The sequence below is a fragment of the Cryptomeria japonica genome, chromosome 2, assembly GCF_030272615.1.
Source record: "Cryptomeria japonica chromosome 2, Sugi_1.0, whole genome shotgun sequence".
In the NCBI taxonomy this organism is placed as follows: Eukaryota; Viridiplantae; Streptophyta; class Pinopsida; order Cupressales; family Cupressaceae; genus Cryptomeria; species Cryptomeria japonica.
This window is the reverse complement of record NC_081406.1, coordinates 292,108,509-292,134,409: the sequence shown is the minus strand read 5'-3', so window position 1 is coordinate 292,134,409 and position 25,901 is coordinate 292,108,509. Positions and strand designations below refer to the sequence as shown.

The following is a 25,901-nucleotide window of genomic DNA, read 5'->3' as shown; positions in this document are numbered from 1 at the left end:
TACTGCATAGTTGAAAATCTCGGACTCACCTTGGACTCGGCAAACCAAAATTTTGGACTCGGACTCGAACTCGTGAAAGACTCGCGAAAGACTCGGCAAAAAAAAAACGGTAGTTTTACAAAAAAAACATAAAGAAATTAATGCATTTAGAGAACATAAGTGCCATAATTGAAACATTACACATGTCATATGATCTACAAACATGCAATATTTGAAGTTTCATCATTCATGGCAGCATATTCAAGTTTCAACTTTCAACTCTAAAATGTATAATGGCAACATAAGTATATAAATGTTCACAAAATTACATATAATGATATGTCCAACTCCAACTCCAAATGTGAAAAACAACAATGTGAATGAACAAACCAAAGAGAAGACTACATCTTCCTCTTTGTATTTTTCCTAATATAGCTCAGTTTTTTAGGGCTTGAGCTAGAAGTAGTAGCAGTGGGTGTTGTGGTATCTAAATGGTGAGATGATTCTTCTTCAAAGTCAAAGTCCTCATCATCATCCTCATCTTCGTCCTCATCTTCATCCAATCTTGCTCCTTCTGCATCTTGTGCTACTCCTCTCTCTATTTCTGCAATTTCTTCTTCGGTAAGGACATCATCACCATCATTTTGTTCATTCATGGTCCAATCACCATATGGATCAATTTCATCCAAGTCAATGGCCTCATGTGAAACACCCTCCCCCTGTCTAACTCGAAGGCGAAGGTTGTACCGAACAAATAATAGATCATTGAGCCGCTTTTGTGACAATCTATTTCTCTTCTTTGTGTGAATGCTCTCAAAGACACTCCAATTTCGTTCACACCCAGAAGCACTGCATGGCTGAGACAAAACACGGATAGCTATCTTTTGAAGATTAGGCGTGCCGGCACCATAAATCTACAAAAAACATTTAGAAATATTAGAATTGAGAAAAAAATGTAACAATCAAGTTTGTAGGTTTTTTCTTGCACTATTGAACTAAGTTACTAAATTTTTTACCTGGTTGTTGTTTTCCTCTCCTATCAATTGCTAGTTGTGATGAGAAGAGTCTCCCCTCTGCACTTTTGTAGATCTTGAACAATGAACATTTCCAAATTCAGAAATAGATACTAGATAGTCAAAGTGTCAAACTCAAATTCAATAATGAACATTTCCGAATTCATAAATAAAGATAGAGCAATTGCAAATGTCAAATCTCACCTCCAACTCATCAAGAACCTTGTCTCTCAACTCAGGATCAGGTGTGATCTTATCAATGCATGTAATAACACCTGCCATGACCTCCTCATCAGCCCTAAATGAATCAAAGAAGTAGAATTTCGGGTTCAAAAAGTAGGCGAAGACATGTATCGGTTGGTGGAGTTGGTTTGTCCACCTACGATCAATGATGTGCCAAAGGATTTCACATTTTCTTGTATTTCCACGATAGTAATGTGAAATGGCCTCTTTGGCCCTATCCATGGCCTCATAAATGAAACCCATTGGCACACCCTCTCCATCCACCATACGAAGAACCCTTACCAAAGGTTCTGTCACCTACAAAAATAAAAAGAAATTTTAAATTAGTACAAAATCAACCCCTAAAAAATAAAATCAGCAAATAGACAAGATTGTATAAACTTTACTTTTGCGTTTGTTACTTACCACAGTCAACTACTCTCCACTTTTATTGAACCCTTCATCAAAAACAATGCTCACAATCTTCTCTGCTTCAGGTCTTTTGGAGTATGCAGACCCCAACCAAGCATCTGACACAAAAATCTGCTTAAGATGAGGAATGGCACTAAGAATGCTCTGCAAAGTGATGAAGTGGCTAGCAAATCGTGTCACTCCAGGTCGCACAAGGTCCTTGCCATTTGTGTGTTTTCTCATCCAAGCAAGCACCCAAGTATGGTTGTAGATGAATTTGGTGACACTTTTTGCATCTTCAACCACCTTCTTCACCCATCCAATCTTCCCAATGTCCTCTAGCACCAAGTCCAAGCAATGTGCAGCACAGGGACTCCATGTAATCGAAGGATGCCTCTCCATAAGCATTCTACCTGCAGATACATATGCAGCTGCGTTGTCCGTGATAATTTGGACAACATTCTCAACTCCAACTTCCCGAACCACACCATCCAACAGATTACACAAAGTCTCTGCATTTTTTATTTCATTTGAGGCATCAACAGACTTTATGAATACCATTGCACCATTTGAAGCCACCAAGAAGTTGAGAAGAGTCCTATTCCGTCCATCTGTCCATCCATCAGATAAAATGCTGCATCCTTTTCTCTTCCAATACCTTTTCTGATCATCAACCACACCTTGTGTATTTTGCACAGCTTTCTCTAGCAATGGCCCACTGAAGTCATGACCTGTTGGGGCCTTAAACCCCTTACCCGCCACTGTACATGCATTAACAAAACTTTCCCAATACACATTGTTTGCTGCATTGAAAGATAGATTATTGTAAAACCAAAAGTTTGAAGCTGCTATCCGTGCTTGTTCATGCTTCTCTCTATTCCATCCTGTACCTTCAAGTGAAGGTTGTGCACCTGGAACATTGCGTGGTACAAAAAAATTAGGGTCTGATCTAACAGGAGTGCCACTAGCCTCACCCTCATTGTCACCAAAAGATGAAAGTGACTGACGACCCCGACTGTGACCAATGGGACCCGAAGTGGACAATGTGGGATTCATTGCAACTGCCATGGCTTCTCTTGTTTTTTGCCTTTCTTCCTTATGCATATCATTCTCAGCAAGAATGGCCTTCATCTCTCTAATAATTTCAGGAGTTGATTTGGGGCATGCCTCCACACCATATCCAGGTATTTGTGCAAGGTGGTATTTTAATCTATTGATTCCACCAGTCATCCATTTTGTGCATTCGGTGCAAGTGACCTCCCCCTTTTTGCTTCCTGCAATCCCATATTTCCAAGCTTTATCTCTTTGTCTTCCTAACCTTGGGGTTGCCCTTGGAGTTGAACTTGCCATTGCTGATTTAACATGAAAAAAAAAAAATCAGCAGGGTTTTATGGAAAATCAACAAAAAAAAATGACAATGAATCATTTGGGAAAAATAGCATTCAAAAACAAGAAAAAAAAAGAGGAAATAACTTAGGAAAGAAAATAGAAAAAAATTTGGCAACATATCCCCTTGTTTTTCAAGATTTTTTTCAGTTTTAAAAAAATGAAATGATTCAAATGAAAAAAAAAAAGAAAGAGAAAAAATCCTTACCTAGATCTCTCTTGCTGATTTTTCCTTCTTCCCTCTACTCCTCCAAACCCTTCTAACCTGCTATAGCCAAAGAAAAACCAAAATGGAGTGAGAAATAAAAAAAAAACTCGGTTTTTACCCTTTACAGGCGTATTTTCCTGGGCTCGCGAGTCTTTCGCAGGGACTCGCCTCGTGAGTCCTAGGCGAGTCGACTCGCGGCGCCAAAGGACTCGCGAGTCCATGGCGAGTCCGAGGCGAGTCGCCGATTTTTAAAACTATGAGTTGTAGTATAAACAACTTGAAGTTATACTGGTAGACAATATAAACAAATGTGTGTGTATGTGTTTCATCAATGACAACATATGATGAATTCATTACAATCATCATCAAGCCAACAATCTCCCCCTTTGGCATTGATGGCAACACTTAGAAAAAATTTATAGTAATACTGCTAAGTATGCGTACAAAACAGATTTACACATATACACATGCTCCCCCTTAATGCATACATTATACAAAATTTTAAAAAACACACATTCATATTTCTACTCCCCCTTTGACAACAATACCAAATTGGAAAAGCAAAAATATATATATAGAAAATTTGTATCCAAGTGTTCAACATATACAACAATAACTAAAATAAAAGTTCATGCATTCGCCAGTCTCATGAAAATATCATTAAAGTTCTGCTTCAACTGTGATATGGCATTTGTCCATGCCGCTAGCACGTTCTCAGTGTACTCTTTTGTAGATATAAGCTATGAATGGAATTCTTCCATCAAGTTCAATGTACAGGTTTCTGGAGTTGCTAAGATAGCTTCTGCACTTGACTACGCTCTCTGCAGTATGTCTACTTGTGATGTGAGTAGACTCTTGAGTTCCCTTAGAGACCGGAGTCTCTTTGCCTTCTCATGATCATAAGTATCCAACCTATTGTGCAAATCATCTACAGATTTGCTAAAAGCAAATATAGAGTCTTGAAGTGGGATATATGCATTGCATATCCTTTCTAGCTCTTGCTCTGTGTCTGTTTGTCTTTTTGTGATATCAGAATAACAGAATGAAACATTAGAGGTAGAAGCAAGATACTTTCCTTTTGTTTCAATAGCTTTTCTCAACAAATCTTTATTATGTGACAGAGCCATTTTGTCAGTATCAATGTCCTTTGCAAGTTTCTCCCCATACTTCTTCTTGTGACTTTTCTCAGCATAGGTTTGTGATGCTTCTTCAAGTGACTTGATTTGATCAGATGCATCTACAACTAACTAACCAAGTTTGCTAATAGGGGTTGACAGATGTGTTGTAGATGATTCCGGTAGCAGACCAAATAAGATATCTACTGCATTCTAAATAGTTTCTACCTCAATCCTTTGCTCTTTCAGTCTCTTCTTATGCCCTCTAGATTGCATGACATTAGCAATCTTCATCATTTCAAATGCGCTCATGTTGTCAACATCAATAGGCCCTAAAATGCCTAATGAATCATTATCATCCTCATCAGTCTGCGGAGTGACTAATGGCTTTGCCAGTTCAGAGGATGTAACCTTAATGATTGCTTTCTCTTGATTCTTCTATGTTTCCTTTTCAAAAGTCTGTGTGACAACAATTTCCATAGACTCCTTCTAAGTTTCTTGAAAGACCGGTGGAGATTGGGGTTTCTCTGGTTGTTCTGGTTCCGGTGGATTGACCACTTTTAGTTGAGTTGCCAGTTGCTCAACTAAAGTAACCTATATATCAGTGATTGCAAGAGGCTCCATATCTGGTGCAGTGTTGTCTCCAGATAGATCAACTGAATTCTGAACATCATCAACAACATGAATAATGGTGTCATCCTTCTTCTTAACAGGATAGACCTCATCGGCTTGTACAATCTCTTCTTCATCCATTTCTGATTGATTGACAACATTTTCCTCATTCTTCGAGGATTGGATGAGTTCTTCCATCCGTTTGATTTCATAGGCAATTCGATGGGTCTCAGTTTCTATTATTGCCCTCTTTCCACTAAGTAACTTAATCTCCTTGCTTTAAAAGCAAATTGAATTTTGTACTTATCAACCAAAGCCCTTATTTCATCCATAGACAAATTGGGAAAATATTGTACAAATATCTCATTAATAATTTATTTTTCCAATTTTATAACTTCCTCCCATTGATCCAAAAGAATAGTGTACAAAGAGTTTGAAATAACCTTTTCAAGATCATGTGGAAATCTACTGTAATGACACAAATGAGTGATTACTTGTTGAATGACTTGCTTCTTCTCATCTTCAGTGAAGGAATCAAAATGCTTTTTGACATTTTCAAATCTATTCCTCCCTAATGTCTTCATTGTTCTTTCAAAATGGGTATCAGGCTTGTAAGTTGCTATGTCAATAGGCACAGTTGCCTTTGGCACTTCCTTTACTGTCTTTGCTACTCTACCAGTAGCTTTCTTCTTCTTAGGTTCTTCTTCAGTGTCAAAACCCTCAGATTCTTCTTGAAGAATTAACTTCCGACCTCTTTTCTTTGTCACATTCTCCTTCTTTGTATCAACTTTAGGTGTCGGTTCCTTTTTGGTTTGGATACTCCGAGTCACCCTTGTATTCTTTATCACTGGAGGTGCTTCATCAGTTTTCTTTTTCTTTCCTTTCCCACTTGTGGCAGGAGCAATGCTGGTTTTGTCTTGTGCATCCTGGAATACCACAATATCCAGTTTTGCCTTCTTTTTATCTTTAGGAGATGCTAATAGGTTATTAGCATAACCAACCAGTAAGTCATGGTTCACCTCATAACTCATATCTTCCATTTCTTCTTCTCTCGGCTCAATTGCTTGCATCAAACAAAAATCAGTGGTAACAGTAAAAACAATGTCTCTTGCAAAATGACTTACCACATCTTCAGGCAATCTCATTCTCATGCTCATCTTCTTTTGAAACTCATTGAAATACTTATTCATAGCAGCAGAGAAAGTATTCTTTACAGCCTTGATGTTATTCTTGATTTGTGTTGATACTGGTAGTTCCTTTGACCATTCGATATCACCTATTCCCGATAGCATATTTTGAAAATAAAAGAATAACCCAGCCAATAGCTGACCATATTTGAACTTTAGGCTGCTGTCTTTCTTGATCGATTGCAAATTTAGAAACAGATGTCTTCTAATAGCCTCGCAAAGATCATAATCTGCATTTTCAACTATCATCTTATAAGTTGTGTGAATTGTTGCAGATGGAACACTATTTAGTCAAATGGAGTAAAATACCTGATAGCCTATCACCATTGCTGCCAATTTCACCGCAGGATCTCTGATATTATTAACAAAAAAAGCACATTTGTCAGATGTTAAACCGGTTAGAGATTATACCATCTCTTTTGAAATTCGTCTTAGCTCAGGTACTACACCGGTTGAGAAATAACCAGTTACAGCCTGAATGGCTTCCTTGGTAATTGTGTGAGTTCTCTCTAAGTACATGTTCTCACCATGAACCCGACTCAAAATGATTCTAATATGCTCTTCCTCAAAATCTTCTAGAAAATAAGCGGCGTTGTGAAAACCTTTCTCTAAAACCCTAGCATAATGTGTTTGAATCTTTCCATTCTCATCACAGAGGGATTTTAGCTGAGTGTAAATGTATACTGATCCTAGATCCTCTATCTTACAATCAATATAACTTGACAAATCTCCTTTTACTAAAACTCCACCCAGAACTTGCGATAATGCATTATACGACACAATTTGTTCCACCTCTACAACTTCCATTGGCTCAAATGTAATCATTAATCTTTCTACAGACTTTGAAGATGATGCCATTGCAAATGAACAAAATTCGAAGCAGGATTTTCAAAGAAATACCTTTTCCGCACGCTACCTCGTTTACCAGTTGAATGCCCAAATGCACACCAGTTCGATCTTCTGCAACCTTCAAATCAGCTTGATTGCAAATCACAATGCAACTTCGACAATTATCAGCCAACAATCTTTCTTAGCTCAGCAAGCGCTCCAAATTTCTTTCTCGAATGCGTTAGGGTAAAAATAACAAAGTCAAAACTCGCTTTTATCCTTTTTACCTACTGCATTAAATGCTCGTCTGTTAGGGTTACAAACCCTAATTTCACCGCTAAGGAGAAAACCAGTTGATAACATATTGACAAAAAGTTATCAAAATTTCATGCTTCAAAATTCTCTTACCGCTCATTCATCTCAAGGGGTCCGGAGGTGGATTTATCGTTAAGCTCCCCTTAGCCATATTTAAAAGGCTTAATTCACCGACGTTGGGTTCTCTTCACTGGGTGAAGGAACAGTTTCTTCTCCAGGGAGTCATCATTTTTCTTCTTCCATATCCAATTCATTTCCTCTCTGGTTTCTTCAACATTAACTTTCTGCTTTCCTTTCAGATCCTTAGAAGAATTGACTGGTTTGCTATTTCTGGATCTACAGAATTTTGCTAAAAGCCCCGGTTTGTTACAATGATAGCAGGCCATACCAGATGATTTCCAAGGTCCTACATTTCCTCTCCCAGTTCTACTTCTACAGTTCATAGCCACGTGACCAAAGTTATTACAGATGGTGCAAATGACATTTGTTACCTTTTCCATCTCAAATGGACTAAACCAGTTGCCGTAGGGTCTTTGCCAGTTCATGTTGACCCAATTATCAAAATTTCTCATCCAGTTGCCATTCGGTCTTGGATGCATATGTGGTACAAGATTATTTGCTCCATATCTGTACTCAACAGATCTATGTCCATACATTCTGCATGTGAAGCAATGACCTTCAAATTTATTGGACACATACCTAGCATTAGTATTGTAGCTTGCATTTCTATTAGGTTTGTCTTTACAAACATTTGCAATGTGACCAGGTTTATGGCAAACAAAACAAACAGGTTTAAAGACCTTCTTACTGGTAGGCTTCTTGATCTCAAGAGCAAATTTGTTCTTAAGAGTGTTGCTCTTGTTACCGGAGGATTCACCTTTCTCAAATGTGTGAAAACCAAGTCCAAAGGTCTCACCTTTCATCCTTTGTGATTGAATTTGTTCTTCAAGCAAGGTAGAACTCTTGTTGAACTTATCCAGTTTCCCATTAGCTTCAGTAAGCTGTTTGGTGAGATCTTCATTATGTTTTGACAGGTTCTCTCTCAAAGATGATGCTAACTCAAGATTTAGTTGTAAGTTCTCCTTCTCTTCTCTTTCAGCATTCAAATGCTCATGCAAGGTAGCATTTTCTCACTTGATCTTGGCAATCTCATTATCTCTTTCCTTGATAAGATCTTCAGCAGCTCTTTTGGCTTCCAGTTCCTGACTCATGCGAATAGTAAGACCTTCTAGCTCTCTCCTCAGATTTAGCTTTTCACTGTTTAACTTTTCAACCTCCTCGGCTAAAGCATCAATATTGGCTTCATCTGAAGAACTATTATCAGATATCTCTAACAGTTGTTCAATAAGCTCTCTCCTTTTGACTTGTGAAGCTTTCAGTTTGACCCTATGGGTTTCAAGCTCATTTCTGCTAGCTTCTAGCTCTCTAGCCATCTCAAAGTAGCTCATGTCCCCCATGGTGGTTTCAAGGCTCCCTTCTAAGCGATTAGGCTTCAAAGAAGTTTGGCTCTAATACCAATTGATGGACTTGAAAAGCACTGAGAGGGGGGGGTGAATCAGTGACACCAAAAATAAAACTACTTCAAACACTAACCGGTAGATGAACTTAACAAAACTTTTAAACACAATGCATGTAATCCAAAATGATATAACAACATCCACAATAAGTAAAACATCCACCATAACACAAGTGTTTGTACGTGGAAAACCCAAATAGGTAAAAACCACAGTGAGATGGAACTCACAAGTTAACTATCTGCAGTAATAGATAACTGACCGGTTAGGGTCTACAAAGTGCTCTGCTAGGAGCAAATGTTGTTAGAGATCTCAAAGCTTGATTAGAAGCTTATACCCTATAAAAAGTAGTACCCTGTTAGGAGCAACCTCGGTGGAGGACTTTTGAACCCAAACCAATTTCCTAGGTGCAGTGTATCTGGTCAAGTGATCATAACTCATACAAAAATATCACCAAAATATGTCGGTGGGATAAATCATCACGATTTGTGGTAACTCATCACAAAATCAACGAATACCGATTGACACAATCAATACCGGTTAGAGTTAAATATATGAACCGTTATCCTTGAATCTCCTGATAGAATCTCCGCTTGATCTTCATCTTGATGCTGACTAATGTGTATCCACTGGTTGTCTTCTAGGCATATACCAGTTATCACAAAGTACCGGTTAGAGATAAAACTCTAGCATACCGGTTGTAGTATAAACAACTTGAAGTTATACCGGTAGACAATATAAACAAATGTGTGTATGTGTTTCATCAAAGACAACATATGATGAATTCATTACAATCATCACCAAGCCAACACTCCTCTCACACGGCATTCCATGCTTCCGATGCTATTGCAGTTGTAGGTCCTGGGTTTCAAACCCCATCTTATCAATCATTGAGGGTTGGTATGCTAAAAGATGCAGTAGAGGATGTTCAAGATGTTGTTAAACAACATCAGTTACAGTGGACTAGAACTGGTTGCAGCATCGTGTCAGACGGTTGGACAGATAGAAGGAACCAAACTCTCATTAACCTCCTTGTCTCTTGTGAGATTGGCACTGTTTTTTTTTAATTTGTGGATGCATCTAATATGATGAAATCCACAAATGCATTCTTTGAGATGTATGACATGGTAGTTACAGATGTAGGGCCACAAAATGTGGTTCGATTTATCACAAACAATGTTGTTGCTTCTGTTGCTGCAAGGAGACTTTTGACAGATAAATACCCTTCCATGTTTTTTACACCATGTGCAGCACATTGCCTTGATCTAACCCTAGAGGACATTGGAAAAATTGAATGGGTTAAGGCGGCATTTCAGAAAGCTCACAAGGTTACCAAATTTGTTTATAATCACACGAGGGTTTTGGCTATAATGTGCTCTTTCACAAGAGGCAAGGAGCTAGTTCGACCAAGGGTGACAAGATTTGCAACATATTTCCTTGCATTACAAACATTATGTGAACAAAAAGATAATTTGAGGCGAATGTTTGTTTCAGCTGAGTGGATGGAGTTTGGTTTCACAACTCAAGCAAATGGCATAGCAGTGGCAGAGTATATGTATTCTACCACCTTTTGAGAATCTATTGAACAGATTGTAGAATCTTCAGAGCCTTTAGTAAAAGTCTTAAGACTAGTGGATGGGGATAAACCCCCCATGGGATATGTGTATAAGGCCATGGATAGGGCCAAGGAGGTGATAAGGAGTAAGCTGGAAAATAACAGGGATAGGTATATGCCGTTGTGGGACATAATTGATAGGAGATGGGATGGACAGATGCACACTCCTCTCCATGTTGTGGGATACTTTCTCAATCCTTTGTTATTCTATAAGACTGACTTCATGGAAATTGATGCTGAGATCAAACAAGGCTTCTTCAAGTGCATGGAAAAAATGTTTCCTAACTTGGAAAAATTTGATGCGGCTACGATAGAGTTGGAAGTGTACAAGCATGCTAAGGGTTTTCTCTCTTCTAGGGCTGCTATACAAAGCAGAAAGACCATTCAACCAAGTAGACTCTATAAACTTTTGACACTCTCTTTATTTTGCCAACATGCTCATTGAGTTTGTTAAGATTATAAGATATTCTTAGTCTTACAATATCATCTCCATATAATGTGTTTTTCAGCTGCATGGTGGGCTTCTTTTGGAGACGAAAAACCAAATTTAAGGTGGATGGCAGTGCACATTTTGAGCCAACCGCGCAACTCATCATCTTGTGAGCGTAATTGGAGTGTTTTTTAACACATACATTCCAAGAAACGCAACCGCCTATCACAACAACAGCTGAATGACTTGGTATTTGTTCATCACAACCTCCGCTTGAAAATAAGGAAAGCTCAAGGTGAGAATATTAATATATAGTTGCAGTTTTTGAAATTGTATTCACTATTCATTGTGTTTTTCACTTGTAAGGGAAACACTAATTTCTACATGGGCAAAATCAGGAACTATTGAGGAAGGCTTGCCAATTGACCTCGATGAGATATATCCACAGTGTGAGTTGATTGTTGTTGATGATGTTGATGATCATGATGATGTTGATGATGATGATTATGTTGTTGTTGATCGTCCGCTTGAGAATGAAGATTTTGATATCATGAGGCAAGCCAACTTTGGTCCTCAATGGGTTGAACGAATTAGGACAGGCTCTCACCCGGGAGATTCATCATCAGGGCCTCCTGCCCTCTAGCATGTCATTGCCTACATTTGATATTTTGGAATTTTGTACTTAGTTTACAAGTTGACTTTGTTCAAAGTCAAACTATATTGTAATTGACATTTTGACATCTATCACCATCTAGATATTATTTATGGTGTAGTATATTTTGTGCAACGTAATCAGTGATATGAATATAAACAACCAAAATCTATTTCCTGCAATTCATGTGTTCAAGTGTTTATTTCATTTGCCTACAATATCTCTATGCTATGGAAATGTCCTAAAATATCAAAAAAAAATAGTTTTTGATTGTTTTTCTACAATTTTTTACGTTTTTTTGTAAATCTGATTTTTTCACAATTTTTCCGGATTTTTTGAAAAAATCTTATACTTTTGTTTTGCCGATTAATTCCCCAAACGATTATTGCTTCCTTGGACTGTAAACAATGATGGCATGGACCTTACTAGATATGATTCACTTTTGCATGTCCTAAACATATGGTTCTCTAAAGGAAAAGGGCGACTAGAGGCACTATCCTTCTAAATCATATATCTCAAGGTACCTTTACATAACTTGAAAAGATAGATGGCAAACACTCACAGTAAGGCTCTTCAAACTCAGATGATCTATCAAAAAAGGAATGCATTAAATTCAATGCCTAGTCACTCATTCATTTGACTGACTTAATTGAAATTAATCACTCGATGCTTGAATGCTCTTTCTACATGTCAATTTATAACAGCAAAGGGGGAAATCACATGTTAGAGGACAAATCAAAGTCTTGGAGGCAACTAGGCAACTTCATCCTCATGAAAACAATTTAAGGCATCAAAGAGGCATCTAGGATCAAATATCAACAAAAGGACAAAGTATGGAGTTCACTACTTTGCATTTCCTGTGCACCTATGCCACATCTAAATTAACATCCTCAAATTTGGCAGTGCATTAACTTTGACTAAAGTTTTCTAAAGAGAAAACATGGCTGAATAAGGTGGACAGAAAACATTCCTTCAGTGCATGCACTTGAAGTACTCCGTTGAGTAGTAGCTTGCTCTAAGGGAACAACATTCCCTGAACATGTGATAAACATGGAAGGTGCCCTACTGGGGAGAGAAGGATGAGTTAACACCAAATAGGTGATGTTTATGCAAAATTTGATGGGGTCATATTAGAAAAAGCTGGGAAGGCACCTGCCACTAAATAGACTTAAAATATTATCATCAAAGGATCCCTTTAAACCAAATAATCAACCACAATAGACCTTACTGCCATAACTGGACCACAAAATTGTTTAGTGACTGTCCTTGCCTTGGGATCTTTCTTGACCAAGTTGCACATTTTCACCTTTGTGCTAGGGGACCATTTTTTACTCAGACTCACAGGAGTGTACAAATTTGTTGTGTTATAATGAAAAATACATTCATCAATAGAAAGATATTCAATTGTATGCATAAATGTCCTTTTCCAATAGAATGGCCATCTTCAACATGTCTTCTTTTTCAATGATGATCCGGCCATACCACTCATCAATAAATTTCGTTCCCAGTAATTTCTTCTAAGGTATAATCTGTGAATGTTATAGAGTAATTATCACATACGAATCTGAGGACTATGTTCTTCTAAGTAAACATTATGGGTGAGAGCCAATCACTTCTCTATGTCTTGAAGATAATTCCTGCATCTATCATCTTCTTAACATACTGTGCCTTCATCCGATAAGAGCTTATAACCAAAATGGCTCCAAGAACAAGTTCAATGGACAACTCTTAGATCACGTGTCAATGTGAACAAACCATTATACTTCTTGAAAAATTTGAATGCAACCAATGTCAGAATAGAGCCACGGTCCACTCCATTGCATGTGATCTTGTGCTCAAAATGAGTCCCTAATCTTATCTCTATTGCAGATGGTGGTTCATATCTAATCATTACCCATTTGAGAAAATTCATATACAGCTCCCCTGCTTCACTCTGACTCACATTTGTTTTTGAAAAGAAGTGCATCTACTCTCACCTCTATCTCAAATTAATGCTTGGACTTGCAAAGCATTTAGATTCACCATGTTCTCAGGTTATTATATTCCTGCATCTTAAGGAATCCTTGTCTATCTTCTTTGTATAGAAGATTCATACTTCCACTTTTGTGATCTATACCCAGATCCCATGACAACAACCTCATCTATTATCTTTCCAGATAAACAATAATAAAGCCTTTGCTTCTTTGCACTGAGTGAATTTCTCCTCCTCACTTTGGACTTTCAACATGCACATCTTTTATAGAATATACAATAGTTTAAGCATCCCAAATTCCTCTATCCCAAAATGTAATAAATTTGGCAATTACAAAATCAGTCATATGATGATAGAAGACAAAAACTGATAGTAGAAGATAATCAAATCTCAATGTCATCAATAGCAAAACAAGATTTGAGAGGACTTGAAAAGGAAATGTAGATACATTCTGCACTGCAGAGCTGATAGCATGTCTTCCATGTTAGGAATTTGTTCAAAAATATAATACTCAGTCAATTTGGCATTTGAAAGTTAACTGTCCATTACAGAGGATGTGCATGCTTCAAGACAAATAGAGAGCATCAATTATAATGAGAGGAACATAAGCAGTAGACACAAGGGAAGACAGCATGTTTTCTCAGTTACTATAGATACTTCCGAATAGCAGTGCTAATCGAGTGAAACAAAAAACAAGCACTCGCATGTCTACATCAACATGTAAAAGCATAATTCATTTGTGTTGTCTCGAGTTTGCAATCTAATAATGATGTTGGCAAGATAACAATCCCAAATCCCACCTCAAACAATAGATTATAACAAGGACTTTGTGAAAACATGTCTATTAGGACCCACATATAGATAGAATCAGAACGAATTCAAAGAGCTGCACATAATCATCCCTATCAATTGAATACAAACATAATATGTATAATGGGATAAGTTTCGCCAATGCTCAAACTTCAATTAATACAAGGAAATATGCAGCTTACTTGCATACGAGGTCCCCGCCTCCTTCTAACACATGCTTTGGCTGCACTTACTCTCTGTTCTCGTTCTTCAACCTCTGTCTGTATATATTTCTCATCACAAATTCCATGTTTTGACAAGATACTTCCATAGCCACGTCCATGAATATTTTCATCCTAGATTTTCAAACAAGATACAAATAATACATTTCAGCAAAGGATATAATTAAGAATTCAAAACATCATGAGATAATATATGGACCCTTGACATACTAGAGTTCTTTGAAAGCTATTTGGGTCCATCATGTATATATTTTATATATGTTTGGAGAATACCAAGCATAGAATCAGTCAAGGTTCAAACCTAAGTCCACATTATTAAAAAGTCTGTTAAATATTGATTGAACAACAGTAAGTCTCCATTGTTATTCATAGATGAGCATGAAATTTTTAACTACTTGGTACTATGCTTTAGTTGGTCCAACAATTTTGAAAATTTCAGCATGGTCCAACAATTTTGAAGAGCTGTTTAGTATTTCCATTATATACATTTTGTTAAATGGCATTTCCAAAAAGAATTTCTGTATATTAAGAAACTGTAATAGATGTGATCATTCAGATGTGCTATATAAATGACAAAAAATAAACACAGAAAGGACCAAAGCATTTACTTTCAAACTAGAAACATAACTATCTAGATTGATTTCATTCTGAGAAATCCCATACACAAATAACATTGCCTTTCCAATGAGACATGAGAACCCAAAGTATGTATCTTAAAGCAGGCTGAAAGTCTGAAACAAAAACTGTGTACAAAGCATTCACCTTAGCTTCTGTGGCAATTTTATGTGAACAAATGAATCTCATAATAAAATGTAAAAGTAGGCTGCTTACAAAACTTCTAGACTCTTGCTTTTTTGGCTAGAGACTTACTATTTGTACAAATCAAAAACATAAATCTCGTCCTCTTTCAAACATTTTTGAAACAAATTGTATCACAACCAGGCATATGACTTCCAAGGCCATGGATCTTTATATTTGCAGGAGTTCATTTTATATCACAATTGCACAAATGACATAGACTTCAAACTTTAACATGGAATGCATATGTCCACATAAATAAATCAGAAGCATACTGCCATGCAAAAAAGAAAAAAGTTGAAAAAACTAGCCTGTACGAAATGGTTGCTTTGAAAATTATCCAACATGATTGCTATTTGTCTAGCCAAGTCAGCAGAAAAATGGACAAGTCGCTGGACAAATCTCTCCTTTGTTGTCTTCAATATCCATAATGGCTGAATCATATATTCAATACAAAATGACATCAACATCCTATGTAGGATCACAGCAAAGCAGCTTCAAATTCTAATAGCACAATCTTTCAATTAATTCAGTTGCAAATGTTAAAAGAAACAAGAATTTTAGTATCAATTACCGTTACTAGGTTTGTGGTGTAGCCTACATATCTTTGAAATGATGGACCCTCACATACTACATGTGTTGCATTGCATCCAATGAACCAACGATCTACACATGTTGCACCTTCTCTTTGTGCTGCCTCAGCTACCTATACATGCATGTTTCACAAGACATTGACAAATAAGCCTATATAGAAATTCCAATAGTATGCATTTCAAATAAAAGCCAAAAATTGTCATGCCACTATAAATGAAAAATTTAGGAGAACAGAAAAAACATTATATGATTTAGCAAAGTTGATACAAAATAATGTTTAGGCCGAAATAGGGGACAAGGTGCATAAGATATGTCCCTTATAGTCTGTAGGGAACTATAAGAATAAATATTAATTTTTATAGTCATGAGATTCATTGAGGAGCTCCTAGAAATAACAATGTGTTTGTCTTTTGCATCAATATTTTCAATCACACTCTATACAAGAGGCCATGACCCTTCAACATAGATCCCCGCAGGGGGTGTCTAAGGATGCAAGAGCCCCCAGGTTAATGGCCTCTTTCTAGCGCATCTAGGAAACTAGCAGCTCTAAATGGATTTTATATACCTCTGATTCACACAAATGCAAATAGAACTGTGAGACAACATTCTCACAACTTATAGCCCAACACATTCCCCCTTGACAATGTGGCTTTTCTTTTTCCCAACATTGCAGTTTGGCTCCTTCTCAACAGCATAGACCTACTTCTCTCCAGCAATCCCCCTAGCAACAAGGACAAACGCATATTACAAGCTTCCTTACTACTACTACGGGAATTCCATCGGCCTTGGATGCTACGTGTGATTCTAAAGGAAGTTCCTTGCTTCCTCTTAGAAACCCCCAACTCAGCCCTCTCGACCTTAAGCACTCCCCATGAGAACTATCAGATCTTGTATTGGTCTTTTCACAGTGATCTAATGACTCCCCAGTTAAGGCCCAAATAGAGATACTCGATGAGTCTTGTCCCCTATCTCACGAATACTCTTCAGCTTATGATCTTTGAGGTTCTCGTCCCCCCCTACTTGGCTATTTGTATCATTTCTTGACCAAATGTTTTTATTCTGTTATTCTCTTTTGTGGGCCCCTCTAGGATTTTCTCTTTGTATAACTTTCTTTTATGAACAGATGTACTCTCAAGTCCTATTGACTTATTTTTAATCATCAATGGGCATAAATATAATTTCTTGTTTTTTTCTCTTTCTATGATCCATCATTAGGATGAGAAACAGATTACTTATTAAACCAACCCAGCATTCCTCTTTTCTTTTGTAATATGTTTCTAATCCTGATAAAACACTGTATTATATCCAAAACATTGATGCAAAATGCCAGCACACTCCTCAATGAACATGCAAGAATCTTAGAAAGTAATTAAGCATTTGATGATTTACCTTTTTATGCAGTTCACTTGGCACATCCATGTCAATATACAAACAGTAACCAGAGAGTACAGATCCTGCATTTTTTGAGATATCTTTGCTGGAAGATTGAGAAAACGGTTGCACAGCCTTGCTTAGTGACTTGCTATCCTCATGGCTAATGAGAGGCAAACAAGAGTGCTCTGCATTGGTGATTGCGACAAGTTGGGAAAATTCCTCTAGAGGCAATCCAGGATGTACAATGCTATTCACACTGTAAGCTGATTCATCCAGCCTGGCTGAAAGAAGATGCAAAGCCAATTCCAGCCATTAACGAATAAGCATATCATTGTAGTGTATCATTTGTATCAAACAAAACTCTTGCCAACTTTATCAAATGTAAAATCAGTTATATGCAACAATAATTGATTAATTTTGCTATGAGAAATCTCATAAGTTATTGACCATGTACCATTTGATAGCACAAGAGAAGATCATTTAAAACCTAAGTCTAAACAATAATTGATTAAAGCTTGCTATGAGAAATCTTGTTAGGTTAACCATGTACCAAGTTTAATAGCACAACAAGAAGTTCATTTAAAACCCAAGTCTAAGCTGTCAATTATTCATTTTCATTTTTAGGAGCAAGACAAGTTTGTCACAGCTAATGTTAACAAAGTAAGAAGAAACCATCTTTATCTGTGTTTTTTTGGTTCAAGAATTTGGTGCTTTGATGTAAGCAAATAAGGGAGCACATTCACAGGCCAGAAAAGTGCTTCAGTCACAATGCTACCTAAGAAAGCTTGATAAATTGGGAAATATGTATATGTACCATTGGTTTTGACACAATTTACAAACCAAGCCAAAGTAACAATAAAAAGGCCTCGTTTCAATCCATGCTTCAAGGCATGCTCAAATTTACGTCCACCAAAGCTGTTAAATATGTTAAAGAGCTACAACAAAGGACTTCAAGAACAAATTCAGGAATTTATCAAAGAAAATGAATAAGGTTAACAATAAAATTGATTTGACTCATATTATTTGTAAGGAAATATGTAAGCAGAAAGAGGATATCTGAACAACAAGATGAGTGCACCGAGGATGCAGATCAGGACTGTAGTGGCCTCCCATTCTCTCTGTGGCAGCCTGAACCTGATTCCTTGCCTCTGCATCACACCAATCACAGCACGTTTCAATAAATGCAAAATATGAGATGCCAGAAAATTACCAGCAGATGGAACATAAACTGACACCAGTATACATATTTATAAATAAAAAGGGACAACTAGTACTTGAACCATATGCTGTTCTTGAAACTTGTACAAGGAATTTGTGTTACAGATGGATCATTGAACACTGAATCAAACAGGATAATTTACCAAAAGATGAGGCATCTTGGGAAAACCAATATTTCAAATTTTCATCCACCTCCATACTTTGAGCACAAAACATTTCAAGCAAAGAGGACTTGTTTTGTAATTATTTATGACCTTAATTAATTATTCCAAAACTGGTGTCTGCTGACACCCATGTTACCAGAAACAAGTAAATGAAATCGTAATGGCAATGGCAATGTGACGAGAAACAGAATATTTAGAGGTTGCAATAAGAAACGAATTTAATTAATTTTGCAAATAGTAAAAATTATTTAAAATAATTATATATTTATATTTAATTATAATTTATAAAAAAGTAGAAAACAAGACAGTTAAAAAATGTGAAAAAAAAAACATTTTAAAAACTAAAACTTCATATAAAATAGAAATTATTAGGCAGATATTTTAGTTTTTTCAAACACATGCGCAAAAAGGAAGAGTAAACAATAAATAATTTAGAAGCTCTTAGAAATAAATAAGACTTTCCTCAGTCTCATGGAAGATGGCATGGAAAAAAACTATGCACACACCAGCGAGAAACGTACAGCAGGCTAAAAAAGGACATTTAGAATGGAAATGCTGTTTCACCCATTAAAATTGGCAACAGAGCTAAACCATCACGTTTCTAGTAACATAGGTTGACACACAACCTACCACCACCTGTCTATTGACAGCTACACATGTTGTTTATCACCATCATTTTTATGATTCATTATATCAAAAAAATTATTTTCCGTTTGGATCATTCCCTCCTATGAAAAATCATCCGTTGCTTCCATCTTCTCGAGGATGAGTGGGGCAAAGAATAAGGGCATTTCTAATTGGCAATGCTATTATATCCCTACAGAGTGAGCCATCATCAGATTCACAGCCAATAAGGACATCATGATGACAAGGCCTTCTAGCATTCTACTGTATCTGAAACTTCTGCTTTGTCTACAAGGAATGGATCAAGAAGATGCAGTGTGCAGCAACAAAGCTTCAATTGTATACCCAACTCAATATGGATTCCTACAGTATTTCCATGATTTGGTTGAGGCAGTTAGCATCAGTGCCAAAATGACTTGCAATTTGAAGACACCACAAGGGAATTTTTCATTGCCAAACAAATGGAACGAGAAACAGCCATAGGGCCTGTAATCATTTAGATGATTAAGCTCAATACAATCTGATTCTGTAGTATCACAAATGGGTATTCAAACCTGAACCATAAGAAATACACAAGAATGATATTACACAAAATTAGATAATTAACTTGACACTTTATTCATACGGTATAACATGTAGAAAAAATCAATGCTAGATTACTCAAATAGATCAGCCATGGCAACCAACGAAAATTCAAGAGACCTCCTTGAACAATTGCCTGAATATAGGATACAAGGTAGTGTGTCAGATAACTGCCAACAACCACTGTTCTTTTTGGACACAGATGTTAAGCCCAACCGTACTAACAAAAACTATATATACCTATGCAACTACATAGTTCAACTGAACATGCTAACAGTTTATCATTTTACTCAAGTACATAAAAGCATTAAACTTATTAAAAATAAGAAAATATTATTCACACTATGCTAAATCTACTGCACAAATCCATAGTTACCAGATTTGAAAAAATTGATACATTATGGAGGTCAAAACTTTTGAAATCCAGAATTTTCAAAAAAAAATGGGTAAAATTTCTATAGCAATTGAGAGTCCAGACATCAAAACCAAATTTCACAAATCTGACTGGTCAAAACAATCTGGACTAGACTGGATTTAAACCAGATCCAGCTGACTCTGGTAACAGTGCCTAAATCTAACCTCTTCACTAGACTTGCCAGCATCACTGCCACCACTCATGATCTGGTTGGGGATCTGTAGCAACCTGAAAGGCTATGTGGGCACCTGAAGTAGTAACCAACTCTTGAGACCATTCTAATAATTGCCCCAATCTTGTTGTAGTGCAACTGCTGAAGCACCTAACCATGAAAAATCCTTTGATTAATCACCTTCTTGAGCTTTTAGGACATCGATCTCAGTTATCACTACCTTGCCTCAGCTTTTTAACTACTTGGAGAGTAGCATTGCTCTCACGCTTCTCTTCAGTCAAGGCTGTTCTGGTGGTCTCAGACTCTCATGTGCCAATCTTTGTGTGGCAAGAGATGCCCAAGTCTGCTCCTGAGAAGATTCTTGCAACTTCCTTTATCACTGAAGCTGTCTTAGGGCCTTGGATTTTTACTTCAACTCTGTCGCATGCTGGTCAATGGATATGTCATTTTGTGTGCAGCAGTGTCACAAATAGTTCACCGATCCTCAAGTTTAATACTTATCTCTCACGAGCATCTGAACTCTACTTTATGAGTTGCATTCTCAATTTCCAGTGCTTAATTCTTGTTATGTAAATCTTCATCATTTTTCTTAGGGGACCAAATTTATTTCTAAACCTCTTCTCTCTGCTAAGAGCTTCCTCAACTTCTGCTCTCACTTCCTAGCCAATATGAAATAGTGTTGACACTCTGTATTAAGGTAGCTCAGTGGATCAAAGGCTATCAGAATGGGCCCTAGTGCATTGAAAATTATTTCCGTAGCAACTCACCCTGCATGAATCTAGGGAACGAGGTCACTATTCCACTGTCAAGCATAAAAAATCTCCTCAAAGAGATGCTTAAGTCCCTCCCAAGCAAACATATAATCCTCACCAACGTCTCTATTGTTTTTTCGTGTTCTCGTCTTCCAGGAATAGATGTCAACTTCATCCTCTCATGGAACTCCACAGTTTCTAGTCACCTCCATTAGAATCATGTTTGGCAAATTTGGGTACAAAAGCATATGCTCACTGTTACTGATATTTAAGTGATAATCATAATCTGGTAGAAACACAAATCTTTGAAATCAATGACCATCTTGGTCACCCTACACTTTCTCAGACCCATCCTCCTCATCCCTCTCACTCCCAGTTGTCTATTTAGTATGAACTCTGCTCTACATAAAGCTCCTCCTCCAGTTGATCCTGAGTTTGCTTCATATGCTCTTCCATATCTCCCCCGTGTAAAGGATCACTTGAAACACGATTGCCCTACAACTTCTCTAGAGAATGCCGCTCAGGTGGCTCAACTTGAGAAAACTGATTGTGAGACTTAAATTTAGGAAGGATTATCATGCAAAAATGTTCAGGGGTATCTAAGTCATCAGGTGTAGGAACATCTAGGATATCCTCACCCAAATGCAACTCCCTACAAGCCATAAGAGCTAAGTCCTCAGCATGCTCAACAAATAGGCTTTTTCCCCCCAACAAACTATAGAAATTTAAATTCACTTAGAGGTAATAACTAGTGGAGAATGAATACCAGAGAAAACTCAGGTAGGAAGAGCATATATTATTTAGCAATCTGAATCAAAGAACAGATAGTGGGGCATAATGAACCTTGATGAGGTGTATTCTCCAAGAGATATTTTGAAGTAGTCGGAGACAGCTGAGTGGGCAGCAAGGGCTGCAATATCTCCATCTGAAGTGCCTCATCATCATCACTTAAATCATCATTCCCCTTATCCTTGCCATGTTCTCAAGAAAGTCCTCCTCTGCTATCTCAGAATCACCGTGATTTTCCTCCTTGTGCTTGAGTAGCTCATCATCCACAGGAGTGACCATGGGTTTAGATGTGACTACCTTGCCTTTTGTATCAGTAGTCTTCTTCTACTCTAGCGAACCCAGGTTGACTTATACCATCATTGTCTACAACCAGAAATCATGATTGGGCACATATAACATGAATCCAGACCACTACTTTAAAATGTGTCTTCCAACAAATTATGAACAGATAACTGCAATTGAAAGTTGAGTCGAAACAAACCTCGGAAAGAATCATGAAACAAGTAAAAAATTCCTCTGGACTTGCAGGACTTTGGGTTTGAAACATGAGCAGTGAAAGCTCAAAATTAAAAATATATAATACCTTTGATCAATTTAAGAATGGCACAAAGTACAACCTGAGTTGGCCTAGTGGTGGATAACTTGTACTCTTGAAATAGAGGTCACAACTTCAAATCCCACAAAATGGGTAGGGTATGTACACCTTATCGGCTTCAGCCCATTACCTATCAAAAAAAAAATTAAGAATGGCACAAAAGGAAAAATTTGTTTCCATTAATTTCTAAAACTCAACAAAAGGACCACTCCTTTAATACTAACTGTGAGCATCAAACAACAATTGAAATAAACCCATTATCATTTGACTGACACAAGCCCACCAGACCATGATGATCCATGTCCACAACCTGGGAAACTGATACTTTCCAAGCATGAAAGTTTTAATAATTAAATGCAATCTGAAGTCTTAAGTTCAGTAACATCTCCACGTAATTCATAAAACGGATCTATCATTTGAGAAACAAACTAAATCTCAAAATGAACCAATTCTAGACCTTCCATGATCTTTGAGATGCATCAATACATGCACCCAGTACTTGAATTCAAGCAAATTATTCATCTTTAGAACAAAATTCTTTAATTGATCTTTAAACATATTCATAAATCCACCCAATCTTTTGATATTAAGAAACAGATACAGAAACATAATCAATTATTCAATTAAAACAAATGGTGAGCAGAGAATGGCAATTCAAACAATTCCATGATCTTTGGATGACACAAATCCAATGGGCTATAGTTTTTTGGCAGCAATGGCTTACATAATAACATTCAAACTCTAGTTTCCCCATGCTCCATTTGACAGTTTACATGCAATATACAGTTCAGTGCCATCACTGAGTAATAAATCAGAGGATTTCATCAATCAAAAGGGGAAAAACTTTGGATGACTTCATTTGGGTCCTTCAATGATCTTAAGGATATGTTCAGATATGTATCCCAAATATTGAATTGAGAAGATATAACAATCCATCTAAAACCATAGTGGAAAACAAAGTGCACAGCATAGATAATTGAACTTTAAAAAGCATCCTCTAGCTGATGGTGGGCAGCAAGCTGCAATTGAAAGTTTGAAACTATTCAATAATCTTGATGGCATGAATCTGAAAATCCTTCATACTTAAGCATCCTAACTTGAGCAGGTTGGTATTTATGAACTGCACCTTACAAGAAAGAAAAAAACAATTTTGATTGTTTTGAAAGAGCATCCAGGACTTAAGTAAAACAAAAAAACTGTTTCTTGTTATTTCCAAAACACAAAAACATAACCAGCATCCACGCTACTCTATTACACTGTATTCTCCAACTAATAGCAGGCATCAAACTGCAATTGATACAATTCCCTTGTCCATTGACATGATCCTGCAAGCTATGCTGTAGTTTAGAGGTAACTTGACACACTTATCAACCAAATAACTCAGGTTCAGACCTGGCTGCATGACATTATGACAATTTAATAGCAATATGCAGCCTAGAATTCAGTCAAAAAAATAAACCTGGATAACTCGATTTCAGACCTTGGATGATCATAAGGAATTCAGTAGCCTCTCCGAGTAATTCATGAAAGCGATTTGTCAATTTAAAGAAAAAAATTTCTTTAGATGATTCAATTCCCGACCTTGTGTTAATCATCTTTCAGATACATGCATCTATGTACAAAAAGAAAAGAATGAAACAAGGAGACATATCGATCTATCTTAGATCGTACTGGAAGAACGGATTATAATGCATCTAATTGGAGCTTAAATGTTAAAGTCTGAGTTATAACTATACCGAATATCTGAATTATGGGGATCAATCAATCCTTTCTTGTAAGAACATATTAAATAAACAATTTATTAAGCACCGAAACACGCATACCTTTAGATAGCCCTGTTACACAGATAATGAACCCTGAAAATGGGCCTGCGCACTGGAGCTGGTGTATGTGACCGCCAACTGAAGAAGTCATAGCTGGTGACATGGGCACTGAGGATGACTTCTTGACTCCACCAAAAAATGATTTAGGGGAAGAAAGGGCAGCCCCTAATCTTGAACAACCTATGCTCACAACCAACTGATCTCTCCTGTCCACCATATTCTCCAAAGCCCCTGCTTTTTCTCTCTACCAAGATTTTCACAACAATTTGCACTGGCATGTTTAACCATGGCATTCGTGCAAGCCCTCCTTTCCTAAATCATGCCCCGCTGATTGAGTGGTTTTGATGATTGAATCTCCAAAGGCAAAGGACTTTATCTGAATCTACACGGCAATGAGTCAAAGTGGATGTTAGAAAGCATGTGAAAGGACTTGAAATGTGGGAAAAGTGGGGACTGTCATCATAAGCTGGGTCTTGTTGTTATCATGGCAAAGTATCGTTACCGTTTTGTCTACTTCCCGAGGGAAAGGAATCTGGTGCAGATTTAATACCATGTATTCAATTATTTTTCTGAATGTTGCTTCTCTTTCACTTCTCAAATTCTCAGCAAATTTGAATCAACAACAAGAGGGTAAAACTAATTTATTTGCTTCGGAACTATATGCCGCTTTAATCAAATTACTAAGTATGGATTCGTGCAGCCAACGTACCAGTTACGAATGGAGTTTTTAAAAAATGAATTACAAGTGTATCAAAGATTTTAAATAATTTTTTAAAAGATTTTGTTCCTTTCGAATAAAAAAAATGTAAAAAGAATCTGGGTGATTATTGTTATTAATCATTCATGCAGCTGTGGGTTTACTTTTAGGATCCTATATTTAGGAAATAGATGGTGTGCCAACAATCATTTTTTATGTGGAATTTTATTTTACCTCTAACATTTTTGTGAACAAAAAAAATATAAAAAAAATGTTACCCAATATCATGTGTTCTATTCAGCAATTCAATTCTTATAATAAAAATTGGTAGCATAAAATATATATAGAGAGATTATTATATTATGTTTATTTGTAAATTTGTAAATTTTATATGTTGAAGGTTTGTTAATTGTCAATGAGTCTTACATCATTAATTTTTTACATTTTATTCAATTTTTCATATTTCTCATAAATAGTGTATGATTTTTATCTTTGAGTTGGTTAACATTTTTGAGAAATTTGTAATCTTTTATGGCAAGTTCGATTGAGCAAGGAGAAGTGTTATGTGAGGAGAATGAGTGAGAAAAAGAGTTCAGTTTCAAGTATTTAATAAAGAAGTGTTTTTATCAAGAGAAAGAAGAATGAAGGCTATTCAAACTTGGGTATTATTTATGCGTTGTAGGACGAAGTTGTAATACCCTAAAAATGGTCACCTAAGCCATGGGCCCCTAATCTCGACAACATCACTGAGGTCCTAACCAAAAGGCAATTAAATCAACTTTAAGCACATAATTAATTAATTCTTCAATCATTA

The 25,901-nt window shown here is 36.8% G+C and overlaps 2 protein-coding genes across 3 annotated transcripts in view; both read right to left on the bottom strand.

Annotated features, from left to right (window-relative positions):
* Positions 1-25,088, bottom strand: part of LOC131032585 (uncharacterized) — a 55,031-nt gene extending 29,943 nt beyond the window's left edge. The window contains exons 1-8 of the mRNA XM_057963595.2: positions 24,893-25,088; positions 24,391-24,772; positions 18,313-18,404; positions 18,071-18,173; positions 17,272-17,537; positions 15,863-15,994; positions 15,600-15,722; positions 14,452-14,604 (exon numbers count right to left, since the gene is read on the bottom strand). Coding sequence (XP_057819578.2) covers positions 14,452-14,604; positions 15,600-15,722; positions 15,863-15,994; positions 17,272-17,537; positions 18,071-18,173; positions 18,313-18,404; positions 24,391-24,607 — 1,086 coding nt within the window. The 5' untranslated portion in view covers positions 24,608-24,772; positions 24,893-25,088. The remainder of the gene's footprint in view (positions 1-14,451; positions 14,605-15,599; positions 15,723-15,862; positions 15,995-17,271; positions 17,538-18,070; positions 18,174-18,312; positions 18,405-24,390; positions 24,773-24,892) is intronic.
* On the bottom strand, positions 296-3,278 carry LOC131032583 (uncharacterized). Of its 2 annotated transcripts, XR_009371522.1 has the most exons (4): positions 1,641-3,077; positions 1,197-1,532; positions 996-1,068; positions 296-893 (listed from the first exon to the last, which is right to left on the bottom strand). XR_009371522.1 is itself a non-coding variant. In XM_059216581.1 (3 exons), the coding sequence occupies exon 2, from the start codon at positions 2,973-2,975 to the stop codon at positions 1,650-1,652; it is 1,326 nt and encodes a 441-aa protein (XP_059072564.1). In that variant the 5' UTR covers positions 2,976-2,977; positions 3,220-3,278; the 3' UTR covers positions 967-1,532; positions 1,641-1,649. The 2 variants fall into 2 exon arrangements, 1 of the variants encoding a protein (XP_059072564.1); XM_059216581.1 differs by lacking the exon at positions 296-893 and adding an exon at positions 3,220-3,278 and having other exon boundaries at positions 967-1,532; positions 1,641-2,977.
* Positions 25,089-25,901: the final 813 nt, after the last annotated feature.